The sequence below is a fragment of the Rattus rattus genome, chromosome 1, assembly GCF_011064425.1.
Source record: "Rattus rattus isolate New Zealand chromosome 1, Rrattus_CSIRO_v1, whole genome shotgun sequence".
Lineage (NCBI taxonomy): Eukaryota > Metazoa > Chordata > Mammalia > Rodentia > Muridae > Rattus > Rattus rattus.
The window spans coordinates 218961714-218987250 of NC_046154.1; the positions used below are offsets into that span (position 1 = coordinate 218961714).

Here is a 25537-nt window from a genome sequence, read left to right on the forward strand (position 1 = left end):
AACAATGGGGAAAACTGGGGGATTTCATAAACTGGAGGGTATCAGGTTAAATAAGCCACACAGAACACAAAAACACCACATATTCGTTTCTCATATGCGGGCGCTAAAAATATCCAACCGATGTGAAGAATGACGACCAAAGTGTAGAATGGTGTTAACTAGATCCAGAGAGCGTGAAGAAACAGATAGAAGGAAGCTGGGTAATAGCAGCAATCATTCTTATCAGCATTTATGGCTCAAACCCATTCCCAGGCTGCATAGCATTAGGGCAAGTCCTTTACCTCTAATTTGTGCATAGCTGGCATCAAATTAAGGGACATGGGAAGATGTTGTCTTAGAGGTACCCTTGTCAGAATTACAGTTTGAAATAGGCATGCAAACTAAGTGATATTCTGTTTCACTACAGTAACAGAACACTGAGAGGTCACAAAATTAAGCAGTAGGTGAGGAAACTAGACGTGAGGAACACGGTATGGCTGGGATGTAGGTGTCAACATCCTTTCTTACTATGATTGCTGCAGGAACAGGTAGAATACCCACTTTCTCTGACCAAATGGTGGCACAGAAAGAGCAGATCTCACCCTTATTCAAGAGAGCAAAACAGCTGGCTTTTCTAGCCAGCTACAAAGAGAGGCCAACTGCCTTTGTGCGCTGTTTATTCTTTACCTAAGGTCTTGTTTCAAGGATCACTGAAAAAATGGCCTGTTTATTGGTGTGATAGGACCTATAAACTTCTTTTTAGCTGTGTATTTTTTGGAGCCATTTGTACTCCGCAGTTAGGAAGGGTGAAAGCAATGTGTAATTGTAGACGGTAGTGAGTACGTGTGTCTACTTGAGCAGAATTTTGGGGTAAGATAGTCAGGAATGCAACCAATGAGATGGCCAAAGATCTGGAACAGAGGAAGAGAAGAAGAAGAGACAGAGAACGAAAATGGAAAGGGAGAGCGAAAGGTTGAAATGGAGACTATTGAGGTAATTATTAAAAAGTGGTCCCTTCTGACCTACTCTAGTGCTGGCACCTGTGGGGCCACATGGCACTATGGAGTACTTTTATCTCAGTGGCTCTACGCTGCCCCCAAGTATTCTTTGATCCATGAACCATTCCAACATGGCACCTTGGCATGCTGGTCCCTAGAGTTACTTCCGGCACGCGTGAGGCCACATGGAACTAACCATAATTTATCTCTGGTTAGTATCTCTTCTGGCAGCTCTGTCCTAGCTGCAAACTCTCTGGTTCCAGCTACCTGGTAAAATCAAGACTCAACAAACTGCAACCCAACAATCAGATTTATATGTTAAATTCTCAATCCACAATACAGCCACACAATAAACTCACAACCAATTGATAAAGATATAAACCGCCCACCTAGATAAGATAAATTGACCTATAGAAATCCATCCCTTAAGAAATATTCATAACAACCTGTATCTATGTGGAGATGCGTGGCGAGGATCGTTTACATCTGCCTTTATGTTGTCTCTCCTCCCTCTTCTGCTTCTCTCTCCTTCTAAACCTCTGTTCTCACCACCCTTCCTTCTGGACAAGTGACAGACCTCATTTTTATCTTGTGTCTGCTTTCACCTGAATAATGACACCAACCTACACGTCACCCTTTCTGTCTAATTTATAAAAATCTTTTCTCTCAAATGGAAGCTGAGCACAACCATTATTTATAATCTATAAATCATAAAATACACCTAACACCCAGTCCAACATTTTTTCAGTTAAATAGAACATGTAGTAAACCAGCCTGGGTAGGCTATGAGAATGTAACTAGTTTCAACTCTGTCAGAAATCTGAGGACGACTAATATCATCTGAAAATATAGGAAGCCTAACACGGCTTCCCGAACTGGGACAGGGGAAGAGGCAGTTGTCTGCTGACACAGTCCCCTGTCCCCAACATGAAGGAGAACCAATCTTCAGCCTCCTGGCCCAGGAGTCTGACAGACCTTAGTGACACAGGAATAAGGATCAGCTCATTGTGTCTCTGCAGAGCTGAGCTGTCCTAACCTGTAAATTGTGTCCTCTCAAGGACAGTACAGATCTGTGGGGGAAACAGGCAGTCTCTGCCCAGTGGCCACCGAGCCACCATGCACCTCACCTGGAGGGAGGGACGCCAGCTGCTTCTTCGTGTCCACAGTGGGGACGGTTAGGGGCAACGTCTCAACAGTGACTAAATAATGTTAAATGTCACATTTGTGGGTTTTGACGTCTGTGAAAACCGTCTCACTATGTAAACAATCTGGACTGTTGCCCGTTAACTAGCTTAATAAATTATCTTGAAAACTTTCAACAGTAAACGTGAGCCATGGATTTGTGATCTGGCCCTTAGCTCACAGGTTTAATCGTCTCACATTAGTTTTCTAATAGCGGTAAAGGACTGGGTATAAGCCTTGTATACTTAAATGTGCTGTATAGGCACACTGCCTATATATGAGAGTAACAATATTAATTTTAATTTTAAATCAATAAGAAATTCATATCAAAGAAAATCTAAACTTATATCAAATAAATTCTGTACCAATGTAAAAGATTATAACTTTGGCTTAGTAACAAATATAGGATTTCTACCAAATGAGATTGTGGCCATACAATCAATTTGAGCTAATTCCTCCGTTAAATTATGACCATTTCTAACCTCTCTAGAAAGACAACCTTAGACTAACCACTTTCAGTCTCCCAAAGTTTAGAGAGTCGGAGTGATGACTCTTCGATAACTTCCTCAAGCTGTACATGGGCACTGAGACATCCTTGGTGGGAGGGGATGGGAAAATGGGTGAGTTGTAGCCTGATGTCTGTCCTGACTGGACCCGGCTGAAAGTCCCTGAGATCAGGAATCCAAGCAGGCCAGTTTAGGATTCTGATGATGAGCTTCACAAAAAGCTGTATATTCTGCGATATATAAATCTCAAAACAAGATTTTAATATCATCCAGATACCTTTTTGTTTGATTCTCTTGAATCTAGTTTTTCAGGAGGTCTACCTCTATCAAATCTGGTCAATATAACTCTGGAAGATGTCCAGAGCCTAACCACCCTTTTAAAAACACAAGACAAAAACTTTCTCCCAAAACACTGTGTTCTTTAGTCTCAAACCAAAAAAAACTTGTATCTTTATTCTCTCCCAGAGAAATAATATAACCACAAGACTCAAAATCACATCCATTATGAAAATTAAAACAATTTAAGAAACTGGAGTAAACTCAACAAACGTGTATGAGCCTGTTAGGCCTTTTTAATGTCAAGTCAGGAAATCAATTTGAAATTCTCATGGAGCCCACATTAAGAGAATCTGAGCCTCCTGCTGTGGTAATTTTAAAAATAACCACAAACCCTCACTAGCGGGCATCACTGAGCCATATGGCATAGCAGGGGAATTCATAAAACAATTTAATCAAACTTTTATTAATACCAATACCAATAAGAAGGAAGCAACTTGTCAAATCAGGGCTTTAGCCCAATGTACATCTATCCATTAAGCTCTCTACCTGGAGAGACTTTTACTTATTAATAACTTCTATAATGCATGTCTGTATTCACTCTGCCTGGTGGATGACTTCTGTTTTGTAATAACTTTTATAACTGGCAAATATCACCACCCTCTCCTTGGAGTCAGTGACTAACAGGCAGCTTGTCTGACCAGGATTTTAGCTCAATATTCCTGTGGAGCCCACGTTAAGAGAATATGGGTATCCTGATGACTTAATAAAGCATTTTTATACCATCTTTAAAACAAATAAACCAAACCTAACTTAAATCATTGACCAAACAACCTTTGTTAAAGAGGCAGGCAGCTTCTAATCTCTACCTCTGTTTTTAGGGCAGCCTGCACTTTTCACAGCAGGGGGACCTAGTGCCTGCAAGCTGGCTGCCTGAGTTTCTTTTGTTTAAGGTTCCACTTTTGCTACATCGCATGATGCAACATGGCACTAGCTCTCTCAGAAAACAAAATGTTCTCAGGCTGAGATGGAGATGGAGAAGGAGGACCCAGATCCAGGTGGTCTTGAATGGCCTTAGGTAGTTATGTATATTTTTTAAGGGATGAATTTCTATAGGTACATTTATATTACCTAGGTGGGTGGTTTATATCTTTATCAACTGGTGGTAAGTTTATTGTGTGGATGTATTGTGGATTGAGAATTTAACCTATAAATCTGATTGTTAAGTTACAGTTTCTTGAGTCATGATTTCACCAGGTAGTTGGGAGTTTATACTTTAATTACCAGGGGCTGTTTGTTGGGAAGGAGGGCAGAGTCAGTGGCCGGGAGTCGTGATAGGTCAGCCCCATGCTAGACTTCTAGAGCCCTGATTTTACCAGGTAGCTGGAACCAGAGAGTTCATGATTAGTAGAAAGCCACCGAGAGAGATATTAGCCAGAGGTGAATTATGGATAGTTCCATATGGCCCCACGGGTGCCAGGACTAATTCTAGGGACAAGTATGGCAAGGTGCCCCACTGAAATGTCCTGGGTCAGAGAGTACTTGGGGGCAGGGTGGAGCCTCTGAGATAAAATTACCCTGCAGTGCCATGTGTCCCTACAGGTGCTGGCACTAGTGTGGGATGAAAGGTTACCAGTTCTTTAATATTTACCGCAACAGGAGACAGACGGGAGACCGAGAGAGAAGGAGATAAAAGGAAACAGGCATTGAAAGCTGCAAAACATGCCAGTTTACCTTTCTAGAAACACTTCAGTACTTGTTTGTTTTTTTTATCATGACATATAGCTTTTTACTTTCCTCCTGTCTGTCTCTTTAAAAAAAATTATCTTTAATCATTTTTTTACAGTCCAGTCATTATCTCCCTCCCAGTTCGCCTTCCCACAGTTCCTCATCCCATTCCTCCTTCCCCTGCCTCCAAGAGAATGTCCTCATCCCACCCCACCCCACCAGACCTCCCTACTCCCGGGACCTCAAATCTTTAAAGGGTTAGGTGCTGCTTCTCTCACTGAGGCCAGGCCAGGCAGTTCTCTGCTGTATATGTGCTGGGTGGGGTGGGGGTGGGGGTCAGACCAGCTCATGTACGCTGCCTGGTTGGTGGCTCAGTGTCTGAGAGATCTCAGGGGTCCAGGTTAGTTGAGACTGCTGGTCTTCCTATCGGGTTGCCCTCCTCCTCAGCTTCTTCCTGCCTTTCCCTAATTCACCCACAGAGGTCCCTGGCTTCTGTCCATTGGTTGGATGTAAGTATCTGCATCTGTCACAGACAGCTGCTTGTTGAGTCTCTCAGGACAGACATGCGAGGCTCCTCTCTCCACATCATAGGATCAGTTATAGTGTCAGGCCTTGGGGCCTTCCCTTGAGATGGGTCCCAATTTGGGCCTCTCACTGGACCTCCTTTCCCTCAGTCTCTTCTCTATTTTTGTCCCCGAAGTTCTTTTAGACAGAAACAACTTCGAGTCAGAGTTTTTGACTGTGGGATGGCAACCCCATCCCTCCACTTGATGCCATGTCTTTCTACTGGAGATGGAGAGTTCCCTCTCCCTACTCTTGGGCACTTCATCTAAGGTCCTCTCCCTTTGAGTCCTGAGAGTCTCTCACCTCACAGATCACACTTCAGTACTTTTAACTGGAAATGTGACAGGATCTGTGGATTACAACTGTGTCTTTTCAGAGTACAAGAAGAAATTTTAGAAGTCAGAAGAAATAAGGACCAAGTAGGAGTTTATTTTCAATAGATAAGGCAAGTGATAATTTTTGAATTATATGATCCTTTAAACACTTTTTCCTATTCATATTTATATGTACTTATGTCTATAGCAATATGTATTTTAGAAAAATTACATACTATGTAAAGCATTTGACTTTTACAATATTAAAAGCATCACAGAATTTGATTTTACATACACACACATATGCACACACACACACATATACACTCACACACATACATGCACACACATGTATACACACGCACACACACAGAGTGTTGGAACCTCATACATTCTTATCAAGCATTCTTTCACCAATCTACACTCACAGTCCCGCACATTAAGTCTTAATGGCTATATAACATTTCCTCAATAGGTAATATAAGCTTATTGAGCTATCCCATTGTGAGCAACATTTGACTTTTCAGTAATTCAATAGATATTGCTATATGGATTAACATTATACATACATCTCTGCCCACACACATGACAATTTCACTATAATCTTCCTAGAACTTGAATTTCTAGGTGAGAAGGTAACTCGAATTCATAAATTTCATCATGTATCACTGCATTGAAGTGGCGACAATTCAAATTCCTTTGGCTTCATGACTGTCACTCAGGGAGATTAGGATGGGTTACATACCACAAGGCCATGCTCCTCTCCTCAAGTATGTTATGTGTATTCTTGTGATATAACCATGTACCAGTTGCTTCTCTTGTGTTAGATTATCAGAGGTAAAAGCTAGAAGAGGGAAGGACTCATTAAGTTTGAATTTATGTTCACTCTGTAATTAAAAGTAGATAATAGATTTGTATATTGTATTTATTAGGAACACAAATAACAATAGATAAAAGTTTCTCCATTCAATCACCTGTTGATTCATCCATCTTTCCAACATGTACATTCGATAGCCGTGAAAAAGCTGTTCTATGGCCTCAAGGATTGTACATTTAAAATAGACCTTTGTGTTAATGTCTATTCTATTGCTGTGAAGACAGACCATGATAAAGGCAACCCATTAGAAAAAACATTTAATGAGGGTTTGCTTACAGCGTCAGAAAGTTAGCAGATAATCATCATAGTAAGAAGTAGCCAGGCATGATACCAGAGCTCTGAGAGAGAGAGAGAGAGAGAGAGAGAGAGAGAGAGAGAGAGAGAGAGAGAGAGAGAGAGAGAGAGAGAGAGAGAGTGAGTTTGGGAGGGACTTTTGCAGCCTCAAAGCCCTCCTCCAGTGTCTTAGAGGTTTCCTGCTATGAACAGACACCATGACCAAGTCATGTCTTATAAAGAACAACATTTAACTGGGGCTGGCTTACATGTTCAGAGGTTCAGTCCATTATCATATTGTGGGAAGCATGGCAGTATCTAGGCAGGCATGGTGCAGGTAGAGCTGAGGGTTCTGTGTCTTAATCTGAAGGCTGCTAATGGAAGATTGGCTTCCAGAAAGCTAGGATGAGGGTCACAGTCACAGTGACACACCTACCCCAATAAGGCCACACATCCTAATAGTGCCACTCCCTGGACTGAATTTCATATTGGATGATGCTGGCTCTGGGCTTCTGGTGAATTGCCTTTGTTATATTGCAATATGTGCCTTGTATTCTAGTTTCTCCAGGGATTTTATGGTGAGTGATGTTGGACTTTGTCAAAGGCTCTTTCTGCATCTAAAGAGATGATCATGTTGTGGTTTTGCTGTTTAGACTTTTTAAGTGGTAGGTTATGCTTATTTATTTATGTATATTGAATCATTCTTGCACATTTGGGATGAAGCCAACTTGACTATTGTGGGTAATCCTTTTTTTTTTTTTTTTTTTTATTAACTTGAGTATTTCTTATGTACATTTGGCAAACATCCCTTCCCTCCCCCTTCCTTATGGGTGTTCCCTCCCCACCCTCCCCCATTGCCGCCCTCCCCGACAGTCTAGTTCACTGGGGGTTCAGTCTTAGCAGGACCCAGGGCTTCTCCTTCATGGTGCTCTATACTAGGATATTCATTGCTACCTATGAGGTCGAGTCCAGGGTCCAGTCCATGTATAGTCTTTAGGTAGTGGCTTAGTCCCTGGAAGCTCTGGTTGCTTGGCATTGTTGTACATATGGAGTCTCAAAGCCCCTTCAAGCTCTTCCAGTTCATTCTCTGATTCCTTCAACGGGGTCCGCTCTCAGTTCAGTGGTTTGCTGCTGGCATTCGCCTCTGTATTTGCTGTATTCTGGCTGTGTCTCTCAGGTTCGATCTACATCCGGCTCTGTGGTCTGCACTTCTTTTGCCATCCATCTTGCCCAATTGGGTGGCTCTATATGTATGGGCCACATGTGGGCAGGCTCTGAATGGGTGTTCCTTCAGTCTCTGTTTTAATCTTGCCTCTCTTCTTCCCTGCCAAGGGTATTTTGTTCCTCTTTAAAGAAGGAGGAAGCCTTCACATTTTGATCATCCGCCTTGAGTTTCATTGTTCTAGGCCACTAGGGTAATTCAAGCATTTGGGCTAATAGCCACTTATCAGTGAGTGCATACCATGTATGTCTTTCTGTGATTGGGTTAGCTCACTCAGAATGATATTTTCCAGTTCCAACCATTTGCCTACGAATTTCATAAAGTGGGTAATCCTTTTGATATGTTCTTGAATTCTGTTTGCAAGTATTTTATTGAGAATTTTTGCACTTATATTTATCAAGGATATTGGTCTGTAATTTTCTTTTTGAGTTGAGTCTTTGTGTGGTTTTTGTATCATGGTTAATAGATAACCAAGTTCATGAGACAATTTCGAAATGTTCTCCTACTTTCTATCTTGCAGAATAATTTAAGTAATATTGTTATTTCTTCAAAAAAGAATTCTGCACTGAATCCATCTGTCCTTAGCTCTTTTTTATTGAAGGTTTTAATTACTGTTGCTATTTCACTACAGACTACAGGTCTGTTTAAATTGTTTATTTCATCTATATTTACTTTGGTCGGTTCTATGCATGAAGAAATTTGGTGGGATATAGGATTTTTAACGTGTGATGTTATGATTCTCTTAATTCCCTGATGTGTGTCACAATGTCTTCCTTTCATCTCTCATTTTATTGATTTATATCTTCTTGGTGTATCTTTGGGATAATTTGACTAAAGGTTTGCCAGTCTTTTTTATTTTTTTAAACAAGCAAACAAAGACACTCTTTGTTTCAATGATTCTTGGTAATTTCTATTTGTTTCTATCTCGTGGATTTTAGCTCTGGATTTCATTATTTCTTTCCACTTACTGTTTCTGAATATTATTTGTAGAAATTGCTAGCTTGTCATTAAGTTATTAATATGAGATGTTTCCTGTCTTTGTTCTGTAGGCACTAAATTGTATGAACTTGCCTCTTAGAAATGCATTCATTGTGTCCTATAAGTCTGGAAGTTGTAATTTCATCTTCATTCGATTCTACAAAGTTTTGACATTCCTTCTTGGTTTCTGTTTTGACCAAATTTTTATTCAACAATGATTTGTTCAGTTTCCATGAATTTGTATTCTTTCTGCCTTTTCTATTGTTGATTTATTAATTCTGTTCTTTTCCTGTGTTGCTGTGCCCATCCCATACCTCTTTTGATGAACTGTTCTGTGATTATTTCTTCTTTGTGTTCCCTTGGGTGTAATTATCCATCTCTTCAGACTAAAATTTTTCTTCTTATACCTTTTGTAGAATTGTACTTGAGGACAGAAATTGTTTACATTTGTTTTTATCATGAAACATTTTTATGTCTTCAATGATTGTCATTGAAAATTTTATTGGATATGGTAATTTGGGAGGGCATCTATGGTCTTTCAGAGTTTGTAGAATATCTGTCTAGGTCCTTTTGTATTTTAGAATCTCCATTAAAAAGTGTTATTTTAATTGCCCTGCCTTTATATAGGGCTTTGGTCTTATTTTCTGTATCCTTTATTAATTATTAATTATTATTATTATATTTTGTTATACACATTTAGCGTTTTAATTATCAGTTGTGGAGTCCTTTTTATCTCTCCGGTCCTATAAGTTTTATATTTTATCTTGTACCTTGATAGGCATCTCTTTCTTTTGAACTTGGCAACGACCCAGCCAAGTGTAGCAGATATATTTCCATAGTAGATAGTGGTTCTGTAGTTTGGCAGGGAGTCATCAAAGAAAGGAAGTAGGAGTGTAAGAAAAGGCTGAAAGGGTTAACAGGAGAATTAGTAGTAGGCTGTAGTTTGTTCCACCACAGGGCAGTCCTGGGCTCTAGGGAAGAGCAGAGACACTGCTCTGTGCTCCAGGGGTGGGAAAGTGCAGTCTGAGATGTGGGGAAATCCAGAGCTGACTCTGGAGTCCCTGAGACTGTGAAAAGGCTGGAGAATAGGGGTTCTCAAACGCTTTGACATACAGCTGCTACTGCTGGGAGTTACGGAAGAGAAGAGGACTAAATAGGGATCCCGTGGGTGGGCTGGGAACAGCAGGTAGCCTGGGCTGGTGGGTGAAGGGCAGCTCTGGCATGTCCTAGCCAATGATTGACCTGAGTTTGGCGAAGGTAGGCTTGCTGGTAGCTGTGGCTGGGAGTGCAGAGAGGCCTTTTATGAGAGAATTGATCTGTAGCTCTGTAGGTCAAGGCAAAGGCAAAGGCGAAGGCCTTCTCCATGGCTCCCCATGGTGAATATTAATGAAAGAAAGATTCATGGTTCTAAACAGTTTATTGGTTCATGGTGGAAAATAGATGCGTAAAACCATAGCCCTTCCTCAGGGTATCCCTGAGATTAAATACCGTTTGCAGGGAGGAATGTCTGGGAAGGGAAGCTTATTGGGAAAGCCCTCTCAGCCTCTAGGTACCTCAGCATGGAGAACTCTGTTTTGGACCTACGTGACCATAGGACACATTTCTTTATGTGAGGAGTATGGCACATGTTCCAGGCCCTGAGTCGGGCAGGGAGCTGGTAGTCACCTAAGCCTCAGGTGTGTACCCACCTGAGTTTCCTGTCTCAACCTGTTCTACCTTACCGAACTTCCTGTCATGGTTTTATGTCCCACAGGACTCTGTGTCCAAACCATGAAGCTGAGTCCTAAGGGGATCAAGGTGAGCTGGGAGGAGTGCCTCAGATGGGCAGGCAGCATCAACTCTCAGACTACAATGCAGTCTCAAATGGAGGAGGTTAAAGGTAAAGTTAGCCTAAGTCCTAGCCAATTGACAACTGTAGGTTTCTGGAAGAGAGAGAGAGAGGTTCGATAGATTAGCAAAGAGTCTAGAGGAATGGCAATGGATTAGACAGAATGGCTAAAAGGGTCAACAAGGAAGAACAAGGGGAACCCTGGGACTATAACATGAGGCCGAGTCTCATGGTTCAAGACATCTTTAATCATTCAGTAGTATTTGGCACAGATTCCTGGACTAAAATATATGCTATGGCTCTGTAGTCTGACTGGTGAGAGCCAAGCAGCTTAAAATGTGTTTATTTTAAAAATTTTGTAGTTGTATAAAAACAATAATGCACATATGTTGAAAGAAAAATGTTTTCATTTTATTCTTAACCACTGTTACTTGCTCTGGTGCCCTAGGTACTTCTCAGACACTGGACTAAGATTGGAAGCCGGGACCTTTATTTCCTCTTCTACTTTGATTCTCAACACTTGCTTTTTATTCCATAACCACCAGAATTCAGTGTGGAAATGACACGACATTTTCAAAAGGAATGTAGTATGACCTAATGTTAAATTGGTATATATTAGCTTGAAAGAGCTCTTCACACAATGGCTGACGGACTCAAGTATTAGTGCATTCCCAGATATTTTATCATATCACACAGTACAAGTGAGCTTCTGAGGATACTCATCCATGTTCTTAGTAATTAGCAGAGCAGAGGCTTGTTCTGGCTCTGAATTTTATTACATCATGCCATGTGTCATAAGATTTGTGGGATTACGGTTTTCACAGCTTCCTCTCCCCATGACCCTTCCTAGGTTTCAAGCAAAATTGAAATTACTATTTTTCAAAACATGTGGAAGTGCTTGAAACTCATGAAAATGATTTTAAGTCATGTCTACATTTTTTTTCTTTTTAGGATTTAAAGCACACCTCCTAGTCTGAGCAGAGATTAAATAACTTTACAATGGCCTTAAAATGGCTCCAAGAAGGACTGTTTAAAGTTTAAAATCACGACAGTAAATTTCACATTAACTTGTAATTATTTTACAGCTCATTTTTAATGTGACCTGAAGCAAGGGCCACATATCACTTTTCTCCAGCTGTCAGGACAGTCTCTATAAATGCGACCTTCTTCACCAGCTGCTGCCTCACTCGGCATGGGCCACACTGGAAAACATCCAGTTCTTCCTGTGTATAATTTCTAAATCTCAACAGACCCATGCAAAAATGAAACATAACTATAATCTTTCATGTCGGTCATAGTTTTATTTAATTATCTGAAACTTGACCTGATAAATAGTACAATCAGAAGACTTGGAGTTTCACAGTAACCACTTCCACACCATTTCTGCTCTCTTCTAATGTGAAACAGGTCTTGAAAATTTAGCTCTAAATTATGTAAACTCTTAATCAATGATTAAGAATCTTCAAGTTGCTTTTTTGCTTTGTGTGGTGGTGCCTAAATGTCAATAAATTTGAACCCAGTCAAATGAAATTTTTGCTTGCATACTTCTTGGGACTCTATTTTAGCCTAAAATTATTGAAGTGATGAAAGATAAGTAGTTGGAGCTAAGAAATAATAAATCATTACAAAGGAAATTTCTTTTCAAAGAAAAAGTCACTGAACATAAAATTAAAAACACATTTATATTGTGTCCATGAACTACGGCACGGTTCAGAAAGACTTCTGACTAGTGGAAAACCGTTCCCCATTTCAAAACAAATTTATCAGCAAGTAGGAATAAGTTAACATTAGTGGAATATCTTATAAATGTCAAGAATTTTATATTATTGTATGGCCTGAATCTTAGACATACCAAGGAAAACTTGCATTTTGTGGATGGAAAATGATAGGTGACTGATTAAACAAACCTCCCAACTTCTTAAGTGAATAGCCAAGGTGTGGTTTACTTCATAGACATTGCTTTCCTGACAGCCATGTGCTGCCTTCAGGTAAAGATGCCCGTGGTAAGGACCTGGGTATAAACATAGTTGCATATGAAAAGAGGCTATTCAGTTTTATTGGCAAACTATTTAGTTAAAATATAAGATGTGATATGAAATTTTCTAGGGCCCAATTAGTGCTAACTGTGATTGTGGACATTTATTGAGCCACCTATCAACTATATTTTTTGGCTCTGTAACAAAATACACAAGCAGAACAAGTTAAACACAGAAATATTTACTTTGACTTTGGATTAAACATTTTAAGAGGTGTTGTTTCATTTTGGTAGGGAGTAGAGTGGAGAACAGGAGCTCACCTTACAGAGAGAGAGAGAGAGAGAGAGAGAGAGAGAGAGAGAGAGAGAGAGAGAGAGAGAGAGAGGAGTCAGACAAGGGGTGAGGAAGGGAAGAAAGAAGGGAGAAGTTCATTTAGAGCTGGTCTTCCCTGGTTAGTGATTTGTTTCAGGAAATACCCTCACAGACACACTCAGAAGTGTCTTTTATTCATCCCCATATCTCACTCCAATCAAATTCACAACCAAGATTAAGGAGCTCAAATTGTGTAACTTCTATACAGTTTCTAAAAGTGATCTGTTTAGTTCTTTTGTTGTTCTATAGCACAGATCTTAAAGATGGGGTGGGTGAGAATCTATAATACAGAGAAAAGATGTTTATCCTGGAGCCCAGTAGCACCGTGTTTGCATCTTCTATTTGTTATTTTTGTGATCTAGAATCAATTTCTATATCCATGATTATGGCCCTTCATTTATGCACTGAGCTGCTCGGATATGGAATCTGGGAGTTTCTCATTATATTAAGCTCATTGCAGTGTTGCAGAGCACTTCCAGTAGTCCATGAGAATAGAATCAGAAGGTGATTTCTACAACTCAGAGCTAAAGAAACTCCTTGGGAGTAGATGCTGAGAAGTAGTGAATGGGATTTCTCTTGGTTAGGGTTTCTATTGCTATGAAGAGATAGTGCTACTGTCTGTGAGCCTGCAGTGACCATTTTATCCAAGCCACCACAGAATCTTTAAAACACTTTACCAATTGCAATATGCTAAATTATTATACATTTCTTGTCACAAAAGCAACATATTTGTTATCACTTTGTTTCTGTGGTTGAGGTGTCATGGCCATAGTTTTCTTGGGTTTACAAGGCTACAATCAAAGTATCAACTGGTTATGTTTGTCTCTGAAGCTTGGCCTTTTCCAAATTTAAATTGTTTTAGAATTTATTTCCATGTGTTTGTAAAATAGAGGTAATGATTTCTTTATTGGCTATTAGTTTTTATAAGCTACCTGAAATTTTCTATGTGTTTCTCTCACCAGTCCTCTCAAAGCCTTAGAAATTTTCTTAGTAACTTTCAAGACGGATGATCAAAATGTGAATGCTTCAGTCCTTCTTTTTAAAGGGGAACAAGAATACCCTTGGCAAATTAAAACAGAGACTGAAGGAACACCCATTCAGAGCCTGCCCCAAACATACAGAGAGCTTAGACAAGATGGATGAAGCAAAGAAGTAGACCTTTTCGAACCTGAGAGACACTTACAGCAAAAATTCCTGAACTGAGAAGGGACCCCCGTATGAAGGAATCAGAGAATGAACTGGAAGAGCTTGAAGGGCTTGTTCAACAATGCCAAGCAACCAGAGTCTACTAAGCTCCACTTAAAGACTATGGACTGACCCTGGACTCCAAAATGAATATCCTAGTAAGAGCACCAGTGGAAGGAGAGCCCTGGGTCCTAGAACTGAACCCCCAGTGAACTAGACTGTCGGGGGGGCAAATTAGGGTGGGGGGGAACACCCATAAGGAAGGGGTGGAGGGAAGGGATTTGGATAAGAAATACTCAAGAATAATAAAAAAAAAAAAAAAAAACTTAGTAACTGTCTTTTCCTTATTCCTACAAAGCTATATCAGCAGTAATCTAACTAAAAATTCATGTCTGGAACCCAACAGAATTACATTTGATGTAGAGTCTCTGCAGCTCAAAAGGGAAGGACACATTGAGGTCGGGTAGGCCCTAATATTATAAATGGCAATCTTACCAAAGCAGAGCAGAACACACCTAATAATGCTAATTTGTGCTACTCTAGAGGGCTGAGGTAGAAGGATCACAAATTCAAGGCCATCATAAGCTACTTACTGAGAGCCTGTTTCAAATTAAAATAAAATGAAAACTTAAGATGTGCCTCAGTGGTAAATTGTTTGCTAAATGTGTAAATTCACTGTATTTTATCACTATATATGCATATATATCTAATATTATTTATTTAATAACATGCACACACACACACACACACACACACACACACACACACGAATGAAAGCAGAAGGAACCAGATACCAGATATATAAACAGAGATAAAGGGAAAAAGATGGCCATATTACAATGGAAGACTAATAATATATTGGAATATACTCAGTTACAAGTCAAGAAACACTAAGAATCGTTGACAATTACTTGAAACTAGCATAGAAAAATGAAGGATTTCTTACTTAGAGCCCCCAAAGAAAGCATGGCCCTACAGACAAATTGATTTTAGATTTATCCTACAGGACTATGAAAATACAAATCTTGTTTTTAGGGGCCAAATTTTGAATAATTTGCTACAATGGACTTCAAAAAACTGATGGAATAAAACACGAGGTGACAATGAGACTAACATCCTGTTATATTAGACTGATAAGAGTACCAAGTCGAAGGAATGGTATTCCATAATGATTGTCGTGTTCTGTTGCTTAGAACTTTAGCTATTTACCTATGATGAAAGGAGAAGGATAATGCAAGGGAATGAATCTGTCTGCTTGTTTCAAGATTGTCCTATCACATCAGTGCAAAGTTAGATTGTTTGTCCTTAGGAGAGTGGTAGTGTATTATAGTTAGAGTTCTCTAGCGGAAAAGAACTCATAGAATTCATGAATATGCATATGCATATACATATACATAATACATTTGTGTGCGTGTGTGCGTGGGTGTGCACACGTGTGTGTGTGTGTGTGTGTGTGTGTGTGTGTGTGTGTGATTTCTTAGTGTCTTACAGATCATGGTTCAGCTATTTCAACAATGAGGTCTAGCAAAAAAGTCCGAAGAATCAGTAGCACAAGGCTGCATGTCTCAGCTAGCCCTCAGTATACATCAGAATCCGGAAAAAGTAAGCTCTAGTATCAGTGAAGGAATGAGCTTGCCAGCAAAAGTAAGGGCAAGCAGGCAAAAACCAAATCTGTTTTTCTTTTTTTGTTCTTTATGTAGGTTGATATGAGAAGGTATGCCCAGATGAGTGTTCTGATATCATATGATTTAAAGTTTCTTCCTATCTCAAATGATCCAATTAACTTAAAATGTGCCACAGGTGTGGCCAGTGTCTTGGAATTTAGTTAACTACAGATGATAACCAAGAACAGCCATTCCAAGAGGGTCTTTTGAATTTAATTAAATAACTATATCTAAGGTTCTTCATGTTCTCTAATGATTTCAAGTTATCCTCTATAGCTGTCCTTGGCTACTTTGTGGGTTCTTCTCTCTTCTACTCTTCTCCACCCCTTTCCTTTCGCCTGTTCAACCTTGTAACACTAGATAAAGATAAAAAAAAAGGATAGAGATATAAGGGATCCACAAATTAAGTCAGGGGTCGGGGGATATGGTGACATTATCATTAGACTACTTCCTGTTGATCAAGGCATTGAGTTCCTTGAGGGAAGTTTGATCTTCATCATCAGGATATCTAATTTCTTCTTTTCGTTTCTTCTTTGCACCTGGTTACGTAACAAACCATGATCAAAAATAACCAACAACAACCAACAACAGTCAACAACAACAGTCAACAATACCAGTCAACAACAACAGTCAACAACAACAGTCAACAACAACAATCCATCCCACCTCTCTGCACCCTAGCATTCATATACTGTCTGAAAAGTCTCCAGAATTCTAAACATCACACAATCTCAGACACTATGTGCAGCAGGCAAAATCATACCCCTGCAGGAGCATGAGGCAAATTGTAGTCAGCTTCTGTAGACAATCTACACCTAGGATTAAAACCAAAACATATTTCTGTGCTTTTTAAGGAAACCAAAATTCCAAATTGTCACTATAATTCCCTAAAGTATTCACTCTAGACTGCTCTTAAGACTCTTTCCCTTAATTTGGATTGCCTTGTCCAGCCTTGATATGAATCTTTGCTTTGTCTTATTTTATCTTGTTTTCTCTCCTTTGGCTGTCATCTCTTCGATGCCTGCCCTTTTCTGAAGAGGAAAAAGATGGAGCGTGGATATGGGGGAGAGGGGAACTAGGAGGGAGCTAGGAGGAGTCGGAGAAGCAAAAATTGTTTTGGATGTTTTGTATGAGTGAAGGAACTATTTTCAACTAAAGGAAAAGAAAGAAAAGTAAAAACGAATTAGAATGATCGATATATTTTCAAAATGATGGTACTTCTCCTTAAAATCTATCAGTTAACATGTGTGTGTGTGTGTGTGTGTGTGTGTGTGTGTTTTATAAAATGAGTTTCATAACACATGAGCTATAGGTTATTTTGAAGGTGAAAATTGGATGTCACTTGAAACTACAAACAACAGAAATAGATTAAAAACTAAACTGTATCCCCTTAAAACATTGGTAGCCTTCTAAGAGCCAGTAGTTACTTGATTTCACTCCGTTGGCCATCTCCTATATAATCAGCATCTTGCAAACCTATTACAGATACTCTAGTATATAATCAATATTTCAAATGACACATGATGTGGTTAGAGGGAAATTGAGATGTGTCAGACAGTAAAACCATTGCTCAAAGTTGCTGTAGCTAAGATATATTTACATAAAACATTACTATGTTCAACAAATACTTACTAACTTTTACAGAATTGGAGTACAATTAGAAAAACGCAAACCAAACCAACCAAACAAACAAACAAAACTAATTACTCTACGGTTGACCACAGGTACCTTTAGCATAATGGTTTATTTTCTATTTGTTTGAGTTTGCCATTGTTCCCAGGCTGTCTTTGCATTACTGATCCTCCTGCCTTAGCTTTTAAATATGGGGATTGCAATTGTGTACCAGTATATTTAGTTCCAAGTTGCTCTTCTCTCCCACCCTCTGTGTATGTCTGTCTTTCTGTCTCTGTCTCATCTTTCCTTTTTTTGATTTGTGTCATAAAAGATGAAACTGAATGCCAGATTAAGGCTCTATAATACTGCAAGTGTAAATTCCTTTTCCTTGCAGTCACTCATTCTTCACTACTTTATACCCTTAACATTTTCTTTCTATAAGTCTTTACTAGAAAGCATTAAAAGAGATTTTTTACATAGTTGTGAATATGAATTTTGGAGAAGCTCGGCAATCATATTTAGCAAGAGAATATGCTTATTTTTCATTTTCCTTAAAAAAACCTCGTGTGTATTAATGCTGAAAATGAGCTTCATTGCAACATGTTTTCTCATTTATTTTATGTTTATGAGTTCTTGGCTGTATGTATGTATGTATGTATGTATGTATGTATGTATGCGTGTATGTACATATTATGTTTTATGTACCTGGTGTTCACAGAAGCCAGAGGACAACATCAAGTTGCTTGAAACTGGAGCTAATAGATGTTTCTGAGACACCACATTGGTGAAAGGAACAAAGCCCAAGTACTCTGCCAAGAGCAGCTCTATCTCTCCAGCCCCAACTGACATTTTTTTATGTACATACAGAATGGACTTTGATCAAATTTATTTCTTCCAATATCTTTCATTTTTATCCCCTTAGAACTCTTCTGTTTCTACTTACTTTGACATTCATGCATTTTAAAATTTCAAATTTATATTTGGCATCCAATTTTGAATCAAAACCCTTACCAGAACTGTGAAATACAGTCTGATTTTTGAGCTAGACAAATCTCTGATACTTGCCATAGATTTCTTTCTGGGATATCTGACAGGCAGACAAATGTTTTTGTGTGGGGACAACCACTGAATTCTCTTGTTGGATTTCAATTGTTGTCAGCCTTCGGGAAAAGTACATATTTTTCTACATATAACCTTCATGGCTATCATACTGCATAACAAATCTTGGTGCTTAGTCTCAGTATGTGGTGAATAGTTTCTGTGGTTCAAATTTTCCATTCATAGACAACTTGATTAAACCTGTTTTTAGTATTTATTGTCAAAGGTAGGGGTTTGCATACATTCTAATATAGGTGTTGTAAAAATCAGATTCCTAAGTCATTCTTGATTTCATAGCAAATGTAATTAAAATTCTTTCCAAATTCCTATTTTTTTTAGCAATGTACAAATTATCCTTTTGGATACTGATATTTAATACAGGCAAAAAGGTATAATAAATGCCGTAATCCAATAAATATTACTTATAATATGTAATATGGCAAATACAGTAAATTTTAGATCTCAAAGCTTAGAATTTCCACACAATATATTCAAGTGAAATTTCTTAATATAAGTGAGTTCATATCCTCAATCTCTCTGAACAAGGCATTAAAAAAATAAAGTTTCTATAAGTCCCCAGTAACATTTACATCATCAAAGGCTATCTATTTCTTTTCCTGTTTCTGGACTGGGTCTTCTCACCAAAGGTCAGGATTTTGTAGGTGAAGTTACAGGCTTTGGAGTCAGTTGGCTTATTTTCAGATTTCAAGTTCTCATCATTTATACTTCAAAATGTGATAGAGAATTTGTAGTGGTCATATAATGAATATGAATTTTGTATCATGAAGCTTAGCATATAGAAATATTCAATATAAGAGAACAAGCCAAGACAATTTCAATTCAACACAAACTTCAAAGTATCCATGAAGTAATTTAAGCAATGAAGAAACTTGCAAATGATTCTGGGGATCTTTTGGTTTCGAATGCTTATGTTATCCATCCAAGTAGGAAAGGGGAAAAAGTATAAAGTGAAACCTTCACTGGACTCTTCTGCTTGCCATGTGGTAGCAATGTTTACACAAAGGAACACATCAAATTCTAAAGAGAAACCTTAGGATGACTTTTTTAGAATACAGAAATTGAGATTGAAATAACACTAAAAACCAACTGCAGAACTCAGCATCCCTTTGCCTTCTCAATTCTTCTTGTACCACGCTCTCTTCCAAAAAGCAGTCCCCATAAAGTTATGATTTGTGTAACCATAAAGAGATGAACATGGCAATAAAAATGATGGCCTTTCCTACTATTTAAGATAATTTGATATTTTTTTGAGAAAACACAAATAGTCTACATAGTCTCCGAGCAGGTTTGCAATTATTTAGGAGGTAGCCTGCTTTTCTTTTGTTGTTCTGTTTTTAACGCAGAGATTTGTGACTGAACTATCGATCTATTGCAAGCTGGTGCGGATGAGCTCCATGGCAAGAGGCAGAAAGCAGACAGAGATGTACTATGTTGGTAGTGGGTTCTACTGTTGCATAAGATGAAAAGCCAGTTTATCCTTGTTACTTCAGAAATATCCTCACTGTCAGAACTTGAGTCCTTAGTGATCTCAAGTTAATAGTTTATCTTTCTTTGTGTTTTTGGTACATTTTCCTTTCCTTTAAGAACTGTATTCTGTAAATTAATATACTCAGTGATGTCTTCCTTTCTTGTAGAGAGTTCCTTGAAATTTCACACATGCCTGTGTCGTATAACTCGAATGAACAGAGGGAATTATTCCATTACCCCCAGAATCCCCTTATGCTACCTGCAATCTTTCTCAGCCTCAGTTGCAACCACTAATCTTTTTTCTGTTCCTAATTTCATTTTTTGAGACCATCATGTAAATGGAATCACAGATATGTAACTTTTAAGACTTCCCTCTTTTACTGAGAACAGTACCTTTGAAATGTATCCATATTACTGAATATATCAACAATTCATTGTTCTCATTTTGAGTGACATTTAAATTCACAGAAACAAATACGGTATATTTAGCCACTAGTTAAAGAAAAATAATGTTTCTAATGGTTGGAAATTCTGAATAAATATGCTTTGAAGTTTTTTGTAAGTTTTTATATGAATGTTATTTTTCTTCCATAAAGTAAATAGCCAGAATATGGGATAACTGAGTTATTTCATATACATATATAAAGGCTTAATAAAATAATATCCATCATTTACAAATTATACTGTAGTACAATGTATCATTTTTATGAGTCAAATATTATGTATAGCAATTATAATGATTAAAATTTTAAATTCTAGGAATTTAGTGTATAGACAAAGATGAGGAACAACTAGAATAGTGGCTGACACTCCGTGCGAGCAGGGCCACCATGGCTGTGAGAAAGGAGGAATTCCACTTGTTGCCATTTGAAAGGGCTTCCTACCACTGTGACTTAAACAGTAGAGGAAGAGTGACACCCATAAAATAATTTATAGATTGTAATAAATGCTTATCATCATTATTTCATTTTCTTATTCTGGATGCTCCAAATTTCCTTTCTCTGTCATTTTCCCCTGTAATAAAGAAGTATCAAATACCAGCTCAGCTAATATTATAAATTCTTTTAGCTTTTCTTTTTCTCAGGAAATACATTTAAAAACTGTGTGTGTGTGTGTGTGTGTGTGTGTGTGTGTGTGTGTGTGTGTGTGTGTAAGTAGTGGGCTGTGATATGATATGCATGTGTTTCTTAATCCTATAGGTTTATATATTTCACCACATTTTGGAAGTTTTAACATATTATATCAACAAAAACAGTTTTGTTTCTAGTCTGTACTCGCATGTGTTTTTAAAAGAACTGGATATTTGGAGACACCAAAGAAATAAATATAAGATCTTATATTATTATGAATTTTGGCATTTCCCTTAGTTTATTCATTTTTTCTTTACATCTAATTTAGAAAGATTTCCATTGAGTTATGAAATTTTAGATTCAGTCTTACATCACCTCCAATATGCTATTAAAACTTCAAGAAACTTTAATTTTTTTTGTATTTTTTACAGTTCTAAATTTTTCATTTACTTTTTTATATTGTACAAAATTTTGGTGAGATTGTAAAAAATATTTTTTCCCATTTTAGTGATTTTTCCTTATTTCTTGGAGCATTTTATTATATTTGATATAGAAAATCTGTCAGATAACTCCAATATTTATGTTGTATTAGTCCTGTCTTATCTAAAGCAGGTTAAGATTTCCTAGTTGTTCATATGCTAAGTAATCTTAGGTTATATCCTAGATATTTTGGGTGTTGCATTTTAAGACTCTAGGTTTGTTTAAGTCCTACTGAGAATGTTGAAATTCCTTTTCTTTAGGAAGCAGTTAACCCAGTTAGATGCAGGGCTCACATTTCCTACAGGCATTTAGTTTCAGTGTCAGTTCTACTTGTAAAGGCTGTACTCTATCTAGATAAACCTGGTGTATATACTAGCCAATGGCCAGTCTGAGTAGTTTTTCTCACAGTTTTGGATGTTTAGGATAAGATTTCTGCATGTGTAACCTGTAGGTGAGTCTACAAATTCTTAAGTAATTGTATAGCATTAATTTTACAAGCTCCTTCAGATCCTGGGGACTTTCCAAGTTCCAGATATTTGTCTTGTAAGTCACTGGCTGAAAAGTGGAATCTTCCTTCAGCCCATTTTCTACAACTTTTTATGAATGTACTGACAGTTGGAATATATGAATGTGAGGAGAGAAGAACCATGGGCTTAATCCTGCTATCACTGGGTTGGATAAAATCCAATGAGCCTGAAAACATTAGTTCTCTTTAGTTTCTAAAGTATTTGGAATGAGTTTGAAGGAAAAAATAAGTTTTTTAAAAAAAGACTTGCATCATTCTCTTTTGTGTCAAGGAACTGTATACAACACTTAATCACATCTTAGGAACAAATGGTGCCTCCAGTTGTCTATGTAAGCACCATGGACTAAGGGAATTCTTGGCAGGCTAGCAAATTTGAGATCAACTGTGGATTAAGGGTCAATTAAACGGGAGATGCAAATATAAGTGGGCAGTGCATCTAATAGGTCTGGTGTCGAGTCTTGTGAGCTGAGGCTGGAGGTAAAGCACTACAACTAAATCCGAACAAAGCTGGGGCAATAGGATTTTAAATTTCACTAGGATTTCAGCTAATATGAGTCCCCAGTCCTGCAGTGGCATCACTAGCAGATGTATTTATTTTTTAAAACTCTGTATCTTGGCAGTGGATTAATAATGCAAAGATCACACTTTGATGTTTCTGAGAGGTATGTGGAGGTTAAAGTAAATAAAATCTGTGATCTTTTTTTTTTTTTTTACAATATCCTCTTCACCTTCCCAAGGTAAGGATAGGAAAGGTTCCACGTCACAAACAAGCCCTTTAAAGATCTAATTTTAGAAAACAAAGTATTTAACAGTTACTGACCATTTTACGCATTACACTGAAATGGATACTTAAAACCTTGCGATTGACTATCAGAATAAAAGTAAAATTATTTTCTTTCTTAAAAATAAACAGAAACTCCTAAGTGGTGCATAGAAATGATGTCACTGAAACCTGAAAGCACTCTTCCAACAGTTTATGTTTATATAATAATGTCCTGCTGCTGCTCTGATGCAAAAAGGCAAAAAGCCTTAGAGAAAACGAGCCACTTGAACCCAAGCTGCTGGATGCATTTAAGCCGTGTAATTTTGTCAGAGTATTACATCATCCAAATGGAGGAGATAAACTGGAGGTGTAAGGGATATGAAATGTAGTTTGTGCTCTTGACTCCCGGGACAGTAGATTTCAGAAGGCGATAAGTTAAAGCTGCTGAGAAGAAAAGGTAAACTCCCGAGCTGCCCGTGATGAGTCCTGGCTGGGGAGAAACCAAGGCACTGCCCTTAGCATAAAACACATGGGCTTTTCTTTTGATTGCTGAACACGTAATTTTCAAAGGCTGGAGATAAGAGTTGTCTGCATCTGCAAAGCCTGGATGAGGCACTGCATTCAATGCCCAGGGCTACAGATATAATTTCTACATTATTATTAGTCAAGAAAGCTTCCAATTTGTAGATATTAAGCCAGGCACAAAATCAAAGTGCTTTGGCTTTTCAACAATGAGAGAAAATTTTCACTGGGCATAAGTAGTAACAAAACCAGGAAAGATTATGGAAAAAAATGTGCAGTAAAAAAAATCCCATCTTCCTAACTAGCATGCCTAAAAGGACCCTGCCAATTCCTGAAATTGAAAATGGAGTTGTTTTGTTCATAAAATACTGATGTTCTTGAGCCAATCTAGTTTTGGGTTGAGGGGAAAGATGTCATTCTGTTACCTCCTCTGACAAGGATTTGTAATAGGCAATTAGTCTATGCCAAATTTACTGAGTTTTGCCCTGTGGATATCTTCAGGGGCAGGAAAGGGCAACAGCCAAGAACTTTACCTCTGCTGCCAGACCCACAAGCTGTCAATCACCTCGCCATTATTTATGTTGAACACAGTTTGTTTTATCTCGTATTTCATTTATATTGTCACAAAATGAGGATAATAGTCTTATTTCCCAGTATTGTTATAAGCACTAAGTGCATCAATGAAATATGGAGTATTATCTTCTGTCTGGCATTTTAGTAACTTGAAAATGTTAGTTACTACAAGGTTGTTAAAAAATCTATAAAACAATCCATGTCATTTAACAAGAACTCTTTCCAGGGGTGGGGGGTGGGGGACTTATGAAAGAATTCTACCTTGTATGTAATTCAGCTCAAAAGTTTAGGGTTACTGGCTCCCAAAGTTTCAAAATTTAGTATAAAAATAATAGTAAAACTCTTAAAATGACTTAATTATGTTTATAAAATTAAATCCTATTCGGACATCTGCAGAAACTGGGAAGAGTGTCAGTGAACACTCAGGTTTTTTTTTTTCCCTCGAGAACTGTTTGCAAATCATGAGTTCTGTTGAATCATTTTTCTTTTCATCATGCATAGCAGATCTTGTGTAGAAAACCTTCCCTTTAGCTACCTCCTCCTCATCAGGATGCTTATCTGCTTCAAGATGAGAAACATCAGGATATTTTTCTACTGAAACTACTATCTTAGATGAAAGCCTATAGCACTTTGAATTAACTTTCATAGCATTAATTAACTTTTTATTCCTTTGCATTGGATCTGGCCAGTATCATTCTAACTATATCTTTTTTTCTATTTTTATAATATCTACCAAAATTTAAATAAGTTTGGATTTACCATATAGTTATTAAGGAATATTTTAAGCTTTAAAGTCTGGAAAACTTCTGGAAATGAAGGATAGACTGCTGAGCCTTTGATATGGTTTGGGTATGAAGTGTCCCCCAGAAGACTAGTGTGCTGAAGACTTGACCCTCAGCTGGTGGGTGCAATCGCTGACAGGTGAACTCTGATTTTATCAATGGATTAATCCACTGATGAATTTCTAATTTGAAGGCATTCTTGGGCGTTGGTGGGTGTTAGGGCTGGTGGGAATCATTGCATTTAAAATGTAGCTCGTATCTGAGTTTTTCTCTTTTTTTCTGAATCCTGGATACCTGGACACTAGAAACTGATTCACCATACCCCTATGCCCAGGCATCTGCCTTACCACAGGTACAGAAACCAGAGATAGCTGACCATAGTGTTACCTCTGAAACCCTGAGTCAAACTAATTCCTCTCCTGAGACTACATTGATATCTGTGTCTGTGTCTCTACAGCAGCCAGGGTCTGTGTTTATGTTCATGGCCTGTGTTACCACCCAGGGCATGTGGATGTCTGTCGTCTGTGTTGTCTCCTAAAGTCAAGTTGATGTTCTTGGGCTGTGTTGACACCAAGGGAATGCTGATGTGCGTGGGCTGCACTGCTCTGCTGATGCCTTTTGCCTGTATTTTCATTGGAAACAATGCTAGGGTCCATAGCACATGCTAGTGACAAAGACTTTGTGGATGTCTATGTTGTC

At 38.2% G+C, this 25537-nt stretch overlaps 1 protein-coding gene across 1 annotated transcript in view; it reads left to right on the top strand.

Annotated features, from left to right (window-relative positions):
• The first annotated feature begins 864 nt into the window (after nucleotides 1–864).
• The window catches only part of Pkhd1l1 (PKHD1 like 1), a 149335-nt gene continuing 124662 nt past the window's right edge, over nucleotides 865–25537 (top strand). Inside the window, 1 exon segment of the mRNA XM_032888552.1 lies at nucleotides 865–1152. Within this exon segment, the coding sequence (XP_032744443.1) occupies nucleotides 865–1152 (288 nt within the window).